Raw genomic sequence first — 13,655 nt, forward strand, 5'->3', positions numbered from 1 at the left:
TCTTTTCTTCAAGACCCCTGCCCCAAACAGTGAAGCGATTTCGCTGGCTCCATCCCTCACAGATTTATCCATACAGGATAAAACACAATTCAAATCCTCCAGAGAAAAAGGGTCTGGTCCTTGAGTTTTCTTGGCTAGGACTCCAAGGGACCAATCGAGAAAGTTGAATACTTCCAAGACTCTAAAAATGCCCTTTAGAATGTGATCCATCTCATTCATAGCCCACGTAGTTTTGGCCGAATTCAGAGCTGATCTTCTAGTGGCGTCTACCAGTGCTGAAAAATCTGCGTCTTTCTGGGCCCAGACTTCTGCAAACTGTAAAAGCCTGGCGCCTACAGTTGTCTGAAGGACTTGAGTCTTACTTGGGAGGTTTGACTGACTTCGCAAAAGTCCTCCCTCTTCTATTTGGTTTACGACCTCTGAACGAAGAGGATCTAGAGGTAGAAGCCCCTCGAAAGGGTTCCTGAGAGGTCGACTTCGCTTTCTTCGTCTTAGTCTGGAAGGAAGGACGAGGCTTCCTTGCAGACTGTGCTAGAAGGTCCCCAATCAGCGTATGCCAAGCCAAAATAGAGCGAATACGTCACCAAAAAGTCCAAATCAATCTCCAGGCAAGCGAGAAATGAAGAATCTATCGGAAGGAAACAACAACAGTTGTTATCGCTTCAAGCAACAGAGAAAATCTGGCTGGAGAGGTAGATTGGTTCATACACCCGCCACCCAGCGGCGGGTAAGGTAGACCACCTGACCTACCTGTCGCGTGTACCGCGAGATTTGAAATTCTGTCGGGAACGTCGGAGACTATAGCTAAGTATATATCTGGCAGGGAAGTTCATGTACAAAATTTCTGATTTTTTTAGGAAGAGTTACCGCGCGGATGTAAGGAATTTTTTTTTTTTTTTTTTTTTTTTTTTTTTTTTGTTTTTTTTTTTTTTTTTTTTTTATTTTATTTTATTTTTTTTTTTTCATAAATTCACAAAAATCGAAATAGTGTGCTGGAGACTTCCAATTTGTTGCAAAATGAAGGTAAATGATTGAATATTACTAGAATATAAGAGTTTTAGCTTACAATTGCGTTTTTCGACCATATCGGTAGAGTCAAAGTTGACCGACGGTTGAAATTTTGCCACTTATCGTTATTTATATGAAAATATTTCAAAACTGATAAAAGCTACAACCATGGGTTGTTTTAAGATGTATTGAGCATGAAATTGTGCACATTTCCATATATAAAACTTTATGTAACGGCAAATTTAAAATGGTACAAACATTACGACAATCGCACAAAAAAATTTATTGGAAGTTACCGCGCGGATGTAAGGAAAAAGTTTTTTTTCATAAATTCACCATAAATCGAAATATTGTGCTAGACACGTCCAATTTGTTGCAAAATGAAGGTAAATGATTGAATATTACTAGAATATAAGAGTTTTAGCTTACAATTGCGTTTTTCGACCATTTCGGTAGAGTCAAAGTTGACCGAAGGTTGAAATTTTGGCACTTATCGTTATTTATATGAAACTATTTCAAAACTGATAAAAGCTACAATGGAATTGCGCACATTTTCATAATAATACCCCATGTAACGGCTAATTTAAAATGGTGCAAAAATTATGTCAAAGTGACGAAATAGTTTCTGAGATGTGTCACTGATACTTTTTAGTGCGATCAGAAAGAAATTTGTGCTTGCGCGCCTGCGTAACGATTGTAAACAAAACAATGCCTTGATCCCTGAGCTCCCAGCATCACCCAAGGCGCGTGATTCAAAAGTTTTCGGCTGGTAGGCCTATAAGTATTTTTCAGCGAATTTTTAAAAAAACTTTTTTATGTAGATGTTTAATACGTCCAATCGGCACCCGGGAGACAATTTATGTCGACGTTTAATACGTCCAATCGGCACCCGGGAGACAATTTATGTCGACGTTTAATACGTCCAATCTGCGTAAGAGGGTTAATGAGCGTACATATGTAGAGGGGACACTGAATTGTACCATTTGCTCTTCCATTAATCTGAAAGAACAATAATTGACAAATAAACAAATGATGACTAACCTTTTCAATTTGTCTGGTCTTGCCGTTGCAGTGAATATTTCCGAAATGTCTACAGAACATCCACTGTTCATATTTCGCATCTGTGAGGCGAGGAGGGATGTTGTCATGGCTCGGTACTCACGATCATTTTCAGAGCACTTCAGCATACTCGTACGATGTCCACATCCACATGTGATGATTACCTGTAGGTTATGAATGTCAATTACTCCCAATTCTTCCGTTAAACATGTTTTTATATACACAGAAGCAGCTTTAGAAAAATGAACTACTGGCCATTCAATTCAAAGTAACATGAGAGCCATTACATATGACTTTAATGTTTTCTTATGTTCAAGCCCTTAATTTCCTTATGTTAGGAAAAGTCTTACAATTAATGGCAAAAAGTATGTACAAGATGATAATAGAAGTATTTTAGAGAGAGGCAATACCTGATTAATATACATGAAAAAAATTTGTGTGCTCTAAAAACTTACTTTGTATTTTTTTATTAACAATTTTGATATAACTGCTGTATGAAGGCTAAACATGAAATGATATTAGCACATAAGCCATCCAGGAATATTAAGCAATTAGATACTGTAATCAAAACACCAAAAACCAAATCTCACTAACTGAACATGTATTTCCATAAAGGTTTTACAGTCATATTTGTTAATAAAACACATAGTCATGATTTTATTTTGATACCTATGTTTGCAACCACAATCATTTACCATAAATACTGGTAGTTTTGGTATTAAGTAACCCTATAGCTAATCAGGGATTTTAAATGTCATATGCTATTGAAATTTCAGTTATAATCAACAAACCAAACCTTACTGTCAACACCGCATACTGACCCAATGAAATGTAATACATGTAAATCTCCCTTGACTGTACAACATTTACTTATTGAATACCCAAACTGGACCCAACAAAGACTAATTTATTTTTGGAATTCAACAATAAAAATATTCTTGCTGAAAGCAAAGATTTTTCACTTAACAACATTATAATTTTTCTAAATAAAACAGGTTTTTTAAAGTCTAATTTTTTTTTCTTTCTCAAGTTTAAGTTCTCAGAACCAGCCCAAGAAGAGTCTGTAAGACTCAAATATCTAGAAAAATTAATACTTATCATTATTGCTGTATATAAACTGTTACGGTATATAGGAACACAAAACCTCCATATTTCAAAACAAATTCATAGCAAAACTACACCTAAAGGAAAACTACCAAAATACCAACCATTTCCTTACAAGTCACATCTGGGCATGGTCCAGTGTGACACGCGCTACCACAAGGATGACCACAGGAGTCACGTGATTTCAGGCACTTCTGTGGGCAAGAACTTCCAGGTGCCACACAAGGTTGCTCATGACACACAAGCAGACAATTATGCTGACCACAGGATAAGGGCTTGTTACAAACTGATCCACAAGACAGTGCTTTCAGGTAACAAGGGGTGCTCTTCATAGTCTGGAGATGAAACAAGATTCTACATAATTTCTTCCTGCATGAAGCTATTTGATAATCCTTATTAAAAGTACAGATGCTCAAATCTGATGCTATATGATTCTTTTTGTATTGTCTAGATTCTCAGACTCGACTTGATGTTGCAAAGTACATAGTGTTAAACTTTTTTTTTTTATTTCACTTTTTTTTTCTACTATTTCTAATGACATACATGTCAAAAAGTTTTCAAATTCACAGCTAGTACTATTTTCCTGATGGTTATATAAATAATATTCCTTTTATGCATTGGTACACTTCGTAATCTGTGATTTGAACTGATTTTTATTTTTTTCATGTTGCTTAGTACAAAGTACCAGCGTAATAAGGTTAGCAATGCCATCAATAACAGCACACTTAACATGCTTCTCAGGTTGGTCAACATAACTACCTCTTCAGCATTATAACTGTAGACCTAAAAAGCTCAACAGCCATAACATTTTCAAAATAGGAATATGAATTATGACAAGTTTTCTTTGAATGTTGAAGGTTTACGCTGTGTTTAAGCTGCCTGTATGTTGCAAAATGATTCACAGGCCTAAAAAAATAATCTAAGCCTTCTGAGATGTAATCTGTTACTAATGAATTTATTGAACTAAGGAATCTCTGTAACAAGGCTATAGTAATGTTGACAATTAAAAGCCACAGTAGTATTAAAATATATTTTCTTGTACTAGGTTAAAAATGACTAGGAGTGACTTTCGGATACTGCTCTGATCCCTCTTCAGTCCTGATAGTGAAACAATGGAGGGAGTGTTGCGATAGCCCAAGAAACTGGTTCAAGGTAGATTCTTTTAACAGTGTTGGTCAGGTAACCGACTGAACAATGGTTAAAAGAATCTGCCTTGAACCAGTTTCTTGGGCTATTGTAATACTCCCTCCATTGTTTTACCATCAGTAGGACTAAAGAGGGATACGGAGCAGTATCCGAAAGTCTCTCCTAGTAATTTTTAACCTTGTACAAAAAAATATATTTTTAACATTATCATGGCTTTTAATTGTCAATGAATTGATTTGTAGATTACCTGTTCTTTGAGGAATAAAAGATGATGATGATTTTGAGTAAATGGAGAAGATGGCTATTAATCGATATATCTATTAATATCAAGGCATATGATACGACCACTTATTTTATAACCAAAAATATTATTTTCTTGAAAGTCCTGCTCATTTTTTATGTATAATTTATTCTTTCATGAGGTAACTTGAAGTGCAAGAATGTGTAGATAATCTCATTTGCTTTCTGGCCAGAAATGGTTAATAGAGAGATGTGAATGCTAAGAGTAAATTAAAAGAAATCTTCTAACACACCTAGGCCTAGAAACAAAAGCTTGGCTTTGACAAAAAAAATAATTGTAAAATATAAAATAAATCACACTGCTATCATTGAAGCCAACAAATAGGCATTTTCTAGATTTCTTCTGTTTTAATATTACATTACGTATATGTTTCATTATAGATGTCAGTAACTCGGTATCTCCATTAGGTAAAGATAGAATAAAAAATAGAAATGAATGGTTATTATACTGTTTGGAAGTTTCATTAGTTGAAGAGAGATAGTTATGAAAATTTATGGCTTACTGTGTCCTAGGAAGAGTGATTGCTTGGCGAACGTTCGGTACTCGTAAGAGCTGAGTGTAAACAAACGATTGGAATGTTTTTTTTTTGTGTGTGTATTATAGTTAATGATTAATTAATAATTATTTGAAATGAGTACATACTGATTATTTATACATTTTATTGGCATATTCTAAGCTTTTAGCTTCTTAAGTTTAGATGTCATTATCATAGACTAGGCTACAGTAGCAACTGCTAACATAGGCTAGGCTTATTGCTAAGGGACATATGCTAAAGTCCTAATATGTGCAGTAAAAATGTGGTTGAACATTACATGCAGTTGAATATTACTCAAGTATGTACAGTATTTTGCCTTTTTGGAGTCATACTTCTTCCGTCGGATCGGCGTCGTAACCCTAGAACGTGTTGTAGGCCTGGAAATATAATTTACTGGGGTGTTTTTGTAAGCCTTGGAACGGATTAAGCATTTTACATGTAAAATGCAGTTCAAAATACGAAAAACTCACGATACGAAGGCCGCCTCGGAACGGATTAATTTCGTATCTCGAGATACCAATGCATGTAATTTCATTGTCGCTACTCATTGTAGACCTACGTTACACCAGGTGGTTCTTGTTGCACCAGCACTCTAATGGTTGCGTCACACAAGCTCTGCTCACACAATATCAGTGGATTCTACTTTTGGAATCAATAATAATGTTATGACAAATTTTATAGTTTTTTTATTTAACAACTGAACTGAAGTTTGATGATGGCTTCGTTTTGGTCAAATGCATCAGCGTTGAGTGAACGAAAGTTTAGAAATGAACGAAAGTTTTGAAAATGTTTGTCAAATATTTTTTATGAAATTTGGCTACAAGTGATATTTTCTTACAGTTTGGAAACATGTATATGACAAATTTCACTCTTACGGAATATATGAAGGCCTTATTGTATGCAAATAATAGATAAATATAGTGTGTGGTAGATTGCCAGTTAAGTGAATTTTGAAAGAAATCCTCTGAAATCATGTAGCGTCAGTTCTGAGCATAGCTGTACGCAACTTGATTTTCCATCTACATATTGAATCAGCTTTACATATAATACGAATGTTCATTTGAGTTCTTGACAATATTAATTAAAATCATATATGTACTACTATAATACAAGCAGTCCTCGGAAATCGGAGGACCCGGGTAATGGCGATCCGGTTTTATGGCCCTTGTCTGACGACATAAAATTGGTGATTTACGGCACCATAACAGGCCGTGTTTCGATTATCGGCGCCATAAGGTGCCTGTAATCGAGGTATGGCACTATAACATACCTAACAGAGGCTCCATGAACCGAAACTTGGCGCAGGAAGCGCCATAAATTGTCGAGTTTCGGTAAATGGCGGTCTTCACTTATCAGCACCCTGCCCAGAACTGGGGACTGCCTGTGTACGACTCAAGAACTTCTCTCAAATGGAAAAAACATACAGTGGTCCCCCCGTATTCATGGGGGATGCGTACCAGACCCCTCCATGAATAGTTAGAACCCATGAATGTTTGGAACCCCTATAAAAATGCTAAAAACAGCCTACTTTGTTAGTTAAAACTCAAGAAAAACCCACTAAAAATGTTCATACTTGTTTTTTTTAATAATGTTATCACAAAAAGTGCATTTTATGATGAAACTGATAAAAAAACCCTAGGAATTTGTGGATATTTCTCATAGAAAAATACTGTGAATGTGCAAATTTTCTGCGAATAATGTGGGGAACCGCGAATGTGTGAGTCCATGAATCCGGAGAACGCGAATACGGGGGGTCCACGTCCACTGTATACTAATACCGTCCTTACCTTATGGTTACCAAAACAGGGTTTATCTACGAGAATAGTGCAAGGCGGGCAATTATCTTCAGGGTGGCAATTATGTGTAGGGGTATGGCCACAGGGCATTGGTCTGCTGCATGGATTGTTGCACTCGGGGGGCTTCGTGCCACACGGTATAGGAGGGAAAGTGACTTGCGCCCCACAGTGACAGGTCAGCTCTTCGAAGCTTGTCTCCTGACATCTGCAATGAAAGGATGATCACATTACAAAGAATTTAGAGCCAAAACTTTGGGCACAGAAAACTTTGAAATTAGTGCTGGATTACACCAGGGGTCAGAATTCTAGCCCTTTTTGTTTGTGCTGATCATGGATGCGTTAAGTGAAGAGATCAGGAATGAAGCGCTATGGAAGTTGTACACCGATGATCTGGTGATTACTGCTGAAAATGAGGAGGACCTACAGAAAAGGGTTGGAGAGTGGCAGGAGTCTTTAGAGAGGGGTGGCTTAAAGGTGAATGTGAAGAAAATGACAAATTTTTAACCAATTGTTATTTTTCATAACTAACAAACCTGAGGTCTTAACATTAGGATAAATACTTAGCGCCAGCTGAAAACAGTAGAGAAGATAGAAACAGAATAGTAATACAAGAAAGAAGAGGCTCGATTATAAAACAGGCAGAAAAGTTTAATACTTTGGATCTACTTTAAGCCATGAGGGAGGATGAGAGGATGAATTGACAGTAGGATAAAGGCTGCATGGTAATAAGTGGAGATAGGCAGCTGGAGTAGTATGTGATAAGAATATGCCAATAAAGCTAAAAGTGAAGATCTATAACAGAGATTAAGTTAAGTATGATATTGTTATGATACAATAAAGTTTTATGCATACTTACCTGGCAGGTATATATATAGCTGTATTTTCTGAAGTCCGACAGAATTTAAAAAACTTTCGACACACGCATGGTCGGGCCAGGTGGTTAGTACCCATTCCCGCCGCTGGGAGGCGGGTATCAGGAACCATTCCCATTTTCTATTCATAATTTTTATTCCCACTGTCCCCTGAGGGAGGTGGGTGGGTACTTAAATATATATATACTGCCAGTTAAGTATGAACAAACTTTATTGTATCATAACAATATCATTTTGCTCATGAACTTACCTGTCAGATATATATCTATAGTTGAACCCCACCGTTGGAGGTGGGAAGGGACAGAATAAAGAAGGATTTTGGGACACAAATGCATGCAGATGATTTACATCTTGGTTCCACCTGTTAGCATAGCTGACTTCGTGATTACTGTCACCCAAGTCTGCTTCTGCTTTACTAGAGTTGCCAGCGAGGTAGAGACCTATAAAGCTGGTGCACTCCAGATGATCTGTCAACGGGGGCGTGACCACAATGTGACTAGACCATATGACCATACCATGAGGCTAAGAAGTAAAATAAAAATATATATATATATTTATTATATATCACCACCTGACCAACCTAGCCAAAGTTAATGTGTGTTAACTAAGGCTTCAGAGTTAAGAAGTCGCCGTTGTCAGCGACTCCACAACTAAATTAAGAGCTCTTCCTAACCATTTTCTACAGGATAGATGAGTAGTACTTCTTGCCCCCAAGATTGTGTCTGCAGACACGTATGGCCCTAGCGAGCAGCAGATCTCATATGCCATCTTCACATCTCGCAGGGAGTGTGAAGTGAACCCAGAGTTGCTTCGCTAAAACATGGTACTCAGGATGTTGCTGAGTGCCATGCTCTGTTGAAATGCTTCCGAGGCCGCGCCCTCACCTCGTGAGCATTCAGATAAAAAGATTTCAAATCTTTGTGCAAACACAATGAAGGAGCATTTTTTGAAAGAACTCCTTAACCCTAAAAACCAGGGTGTACTTCGATATGGGCAAGTCTGGTCTTTTTCGGAACACTGCAGATTGCCCGACTGACTTCGACTTTCTTGATTTTAAGTAGATAAAACTTGAGAGACCTGACAGGGCACAGGACTCTCTCTGGCTCCTGCCCACTAACTTGTGCCATCCTTGCTTCCAAGATCCTGGCCCAAGGACAAAAAGGGTTTCCATTCTTATGCCATAACGAAAGGCTTAGAGAGCACACCTCCTTGTGTTCTCTAAAGCCAAAACTTGTGACGATGGCTTAAAATCTACTAACCCTCTTTGTCGTATCTAGGGTGGTTAGAAGAGGGCCCTTCCTGACTCACATACAAGAAGTTAACAGGCAGGAGAGGTTCGGAATGCTTTGACATCAAGAACTTCAGACTACGTCTAAGTTCCATATTGAAAGCTTCGATCCGGAAATGCACAGTCTGTACTAAAGTCAGGTGAACGACCAGTTGACCAGTCAGACGAATCAAGGACAGCAAGGCTGTACCCTGAAGACCAAAAGGCACTATTCTTAGCTGAAGGATGAGTGTCTGGACTGCCTGGGCGATTCAATCTAAGCAAACCTTGGGGGTGTATCAACGCAACCCAACGTCGTCCGCAATCGACTTCGTCAATAAGAAACTCTGGGCTACTATATGTCGCCTGATCTCGCACGAGTGTCTGACTCCGAGAAAACAGGCGAGACAAAAGTAGATGGTGAGCTAGAATCGAGATTCCACAGACCTCAATGATCGTGAAGGTCTTTGTTGTTTGACAGATGCAAATCTGTCAAACAACATTCTCTGTTGTCTGTTCGCACTGGCAGAAAGTTTTCAAACTCTCGGCAACCGCTAGACCACTGGTAGTTTCAGGTGATCTACCCCACGTTCCCGTGGCGGTGGTACTTGGAACTATTCCCGTTTTCCTCAGATTTTCTCTGACCCCTGTCTCCTGAGGGGAGGAGTGGGTGGGAATTTAATTATATATACCTGGGCCAGGTAAGTATGCATAAAAACTTTATTGTATCATAACAATATCATTTTTATGCATGACACTTACCTGGCAGGTATTATATATAGCTGATTGACACATTTGGAGGTGGGTCATAGACAGCAACATCGTCATAATTCAAAAATTAACTAATTTTAAAAATAAAATTATTTATTAAGTTCCTTACCTGCTAAGGTAGCTGACTTCGTAGTCCTGCCTCTTAGCCTGCTAAACCTTAGTAGCTCTCCAACTAGGATGTGACCTGTTTGTTGAGAAAGCTAACAACAAGGGTCTGACAACTGGACTGGGACCAATTTGTTGACAGGAAACCCTAGCCCTCTCTTACAGGGGCATTCATGCTAGGATAAGTTAGACCACCTGAACCACACACAAGCTAACGTAACACATTACACTTCACATACTGAAGAGGAAATAACCCTCTCAGACAACCATAGAACACCACTTAATTAAAATACCTAGCATGTTAGCAATCTATCGTTGCTGCCGTCGATCGAGACGATTCGTACGGACTTTTGCAATCCTGTAACGAACCTCTAGATGATCGTTACATTCTACGCCTGTTGTTATAATAGGCTCTTTCTCGTAACCTCGAGCAGGGACCGAGAGAAGATACTTCTTAAGATATGAGAGAGCTGTGGAATATCAGAGTTGATGTGGACCACTGGTTCCAAAAAACTCGTTTCGAGGACTCGAGGGACGACCGAATTGCCATTTACTTCTTTCAGATTAAGATCCAGGACATCTGAAACACTATCCAGATGTCCGGCAACCAATTCTTTCTATCATGACGCACTGAGAGATGTTCAGAATAATTCCTAGATCTTGAATAACATTTCAGTTTCCCGGTAGGCAAAAAACTGTGGTCTGAATTGCAGTCTATTCGGGGAAAACAAACTTCTTCAGGAAGGAAATGGTCCCCGGCCCAGCAAGCTCATCCATTCCCTCCCCGAGTATGCTTACTTCCCTATAAGGCTGCGCTTTGCCTAAGCAGGAGAGCATATAAAAGTGCAATGTTGCGGTAGACTCGTAGTTCTATACCGTGCGGTAACGAGCACCGAAAGGATTAAGAGATAACTCTGTTGAACATAGTAAGGCAAAACTAATGCAACGTTTATTCATTCACGTAAGAAATCCCCTCAATCTTAGGCTAAAGTCCGTGATTGTAGGACAGAGATACAGTTAGTCAGTCAATCCCGCAGGAGAGACGTAACCGCCAGCAGAGAGATACGGTTTAGTCAGTCAATCCCGCAGGAGAGGAGAGACGTAACCTACCGTGCATGACAGCGCACGATCTGTTACTGGCTCGGTTGGAACTTGGACAGTCAGACACAGCAGCAGCCAGCAGCTTACGAACGTCGTCTCTTAACTTTATGTCTGGGTTGCCAGCTACCCTATTCTACGAAGAAATAGGTCCGTTATTTTTTGAACAAAAAGAGACTCTCAAGCTGGTATATTTAAGAGAAACAGAAAACGCTAAACATATAGATGCGTTTGTGTCGTCAGAACACTACCATACAACGGTAAAAGATAAATCGGAAACTCCTGGAAGGCTGCAGGGAGTGACGATTAAATGTCCTTAAAATAGTAGACAATAGACCTCTCGGTTGCCATCCGAAGAGGTAACTACAGCAAGCGTGTATGACTTGAACCAACCAGTAGTAAAATAACGCAAGGCAAAAAAAAAATTTTATATCACAATAAAGTTTGTTCATACTTACCTGGCAGACATATATATAGCTGAATTCGGAAATACAGCCACATACATATCTGACAGGCAAGTTTCATGAACAACTTAGAGAATCGAAGCAGACAGCTCAAGCTTCTTAGATACTGGACATAAGCGTTCATGACGTAGTCTACAAGTCTATTTCTTGTACGAGTCTGCGAATGAGGAAGGAGAGCTCTTCCGAACCTTGTCCTTATTCGCTTACGCAATATCAAGTTAATGAGATGTTTGTCAATGAGAACTAACCCATTAACGGTACAGAGAGATATTTTGTCAATGAGGGGAGACCCACTTACTTGACAAAACGATAGTATATTGTCAATGGGGGAAAGTCACTGAATTGACAAAACGTAATCCAGGAAGTCGAGCCTTTTATTTTCCGATTCCCGTCTCAAACAAGGAAGGGACAAGAATCCTGTTAAGAGACTGGGCTTACGGTAGGTAGAACGACGATGCTCAATCGGCATGGAAGTCTCGACTAGAAACTAACAAAAATCTATCATCTGAAAAACCCTTTCAGATGGTCTAAAAAGCTATAAATTTATTGGCAGTATGGCAAAGGAAGTCCTGTCTTGCGCTTTCCTGAAGAGCGTCCTTTTGATGAGTGCCTTTGCAAGAATCCTACTGAACGTTGCCGAAAATCCTGACGTTCAGGACGTCGAGCCTTTACATAACCCGTAACTGTCTTATCTCAAAGTCTTGACTGAGGTAGAGAAAACGAGATCTTCCCTTGAGCTTTCCTTAACTCCATCCACCTTTGCGAAAAGCAATATAATATTGACAGAGACCTCTTGAATTCACGAAACCCGAGGTCTTGCTGGGTTTCGAAGACGAAGTCTGTTCACTTTCTTGAGGCTCAAATCTTAAACAAGAGCTTGAAGAGTTCAACAGAACGTTCTGGTGCGTGTGCTCGGCGTCCACTGGCGAGGACGCTCGGCGTCCTGGTGCGCGCTCGGCGTCCACTGGCGAGGACGCTCGGCGTCCTGGTGCGCGCTCGGCGGCCACTGGCCGAGGACGCTGGCAGCGTCCACTGGTAGAGTGCGTCCATCCGAGCGTCCTGTTCAAGCCGATCGTCCCAATAAGCGTGCAGAAAAGCGTCACGCTCCTGACAGGCGTCAAAACAAGCGAGAGAAACTGCCTTCTTTTTCATATTTCTTGGTGGAAAGAAGTACACGTGATCAGGCAACTTTCGCCTTCTTACTTCTCACTGAAACACATAACGAGGAGAGGGGACGTGAGCGTCCTCTTCTATAAAGCTTCTTAGAGGGCGCGAGTCCTTCCGAGAGCTCCAACCCTTGTGCGGGGAGGACGCCTCGGAGGACGAGAAGCAATCCTTCAGGATTCGTGCATGTGCACGCACTTTGGCAAGTTCTGGGGATTTTCATCAAGAAAATAACTGCCCGAACAGGCACGCCAGATCGGTGGGGTTCCCTGTAACCCTCCTTCGGCTTTCGACATGCCCTCTCCCTTGGTTCTGGGAGTTCGACAGAGGTCTAGACCTAGAGGCGTTATAAGGCCGATCTGACGCACCGCCTACCTCTACACAAGGGCACTGTCACTGCACTTAGCCACTTCACTATTGCTCTCTAAAGCAAGCACTTTCGATTCTAAGTTACGAATCGAAATAGTATAAGAGAAAGGGCAATAACCTCTACAGACACTGTTTTAGGGCCCGAAGGCAACATACAGGGTTAGGCGTAACAAAAACAGAAGTAGAACTCTTCACAACAATGAAGGAGAGCGATCACCTCTCGCAGACATAGTCATAACCCGTAGGCCATACTACAGCGTTAGGTTAGGCAAAATAAAGTCTACCGGAAGGTTAGCAGTATCATACCCTGACTTTCGTAATTGATTAATTGCGTACATACTAAACAAACTTTTTTCCTTACGGAATTAGACACGTTTACTGATTAATTGCGTACATACGAATCATACTTTTTCCTTACGGAAATAGACAGTTTTACTGATTAATTGCACCCCCCAAGTGCGGAACTACGAAGCTTTCGGTAGCCACACGCTATCTTTGCAGACAACACCCTCTGAAACTAGCCTAACTAGATTCAGATATCTTATGCAAAAATGAATCAAATTCAAATCAATTTAAGATAGCGTATGCCTAGCCAC

At 39.9% G+C, this 13,655-nt stretch overlaps 1 protein-coding gene across 1 annotated transcript in view; it reads right to left on the reverse strand.

Annotated features, from left to right (window-relative positions):
- LOC135212500 (protein shuttle craft-like) overlaps positions 1–13,655 on the reverse strand; it is a 37,732-nt gene that overhangs the window by 11,232 nt on the left and 12,845 nt on the right. Inside the window, exons 7-9 of the mRNA XM_064245992.1 lie at positions 6,941–7,154; positions 3,276–3,506; positions 2,050–2,231 (exon numbers count right to left, since the gene is read on the reverse strand). Coding sequence (XP_064102062.1) covers positions 2,050–2,231; positions 3,276–3,506; positions 6,941–7,154 — 627 coding nt within the window. The remainder of the gene's footprint in view (positions 1–2,049; positions 2,232–3,275; positions 3,507–6,940; positions 7,155–13,655) is intronic.

This window comes from Macrobrachium nipponense, chromosome 41 (assembly GCF_015104395.2).
Source record: "Macrobrachium nipponense isolate FS-2020 chromosome 41, ASM1510439v2, whole genome shotgun sequence".
NCBI classification, from domain to species: domain Eukaryota; kingdom Metazoa; phylum Arthropoda; class Malacostraca; order Decapoda; family Palaemonidae; genus Macrobrachium; species Macrobrachium nipponense.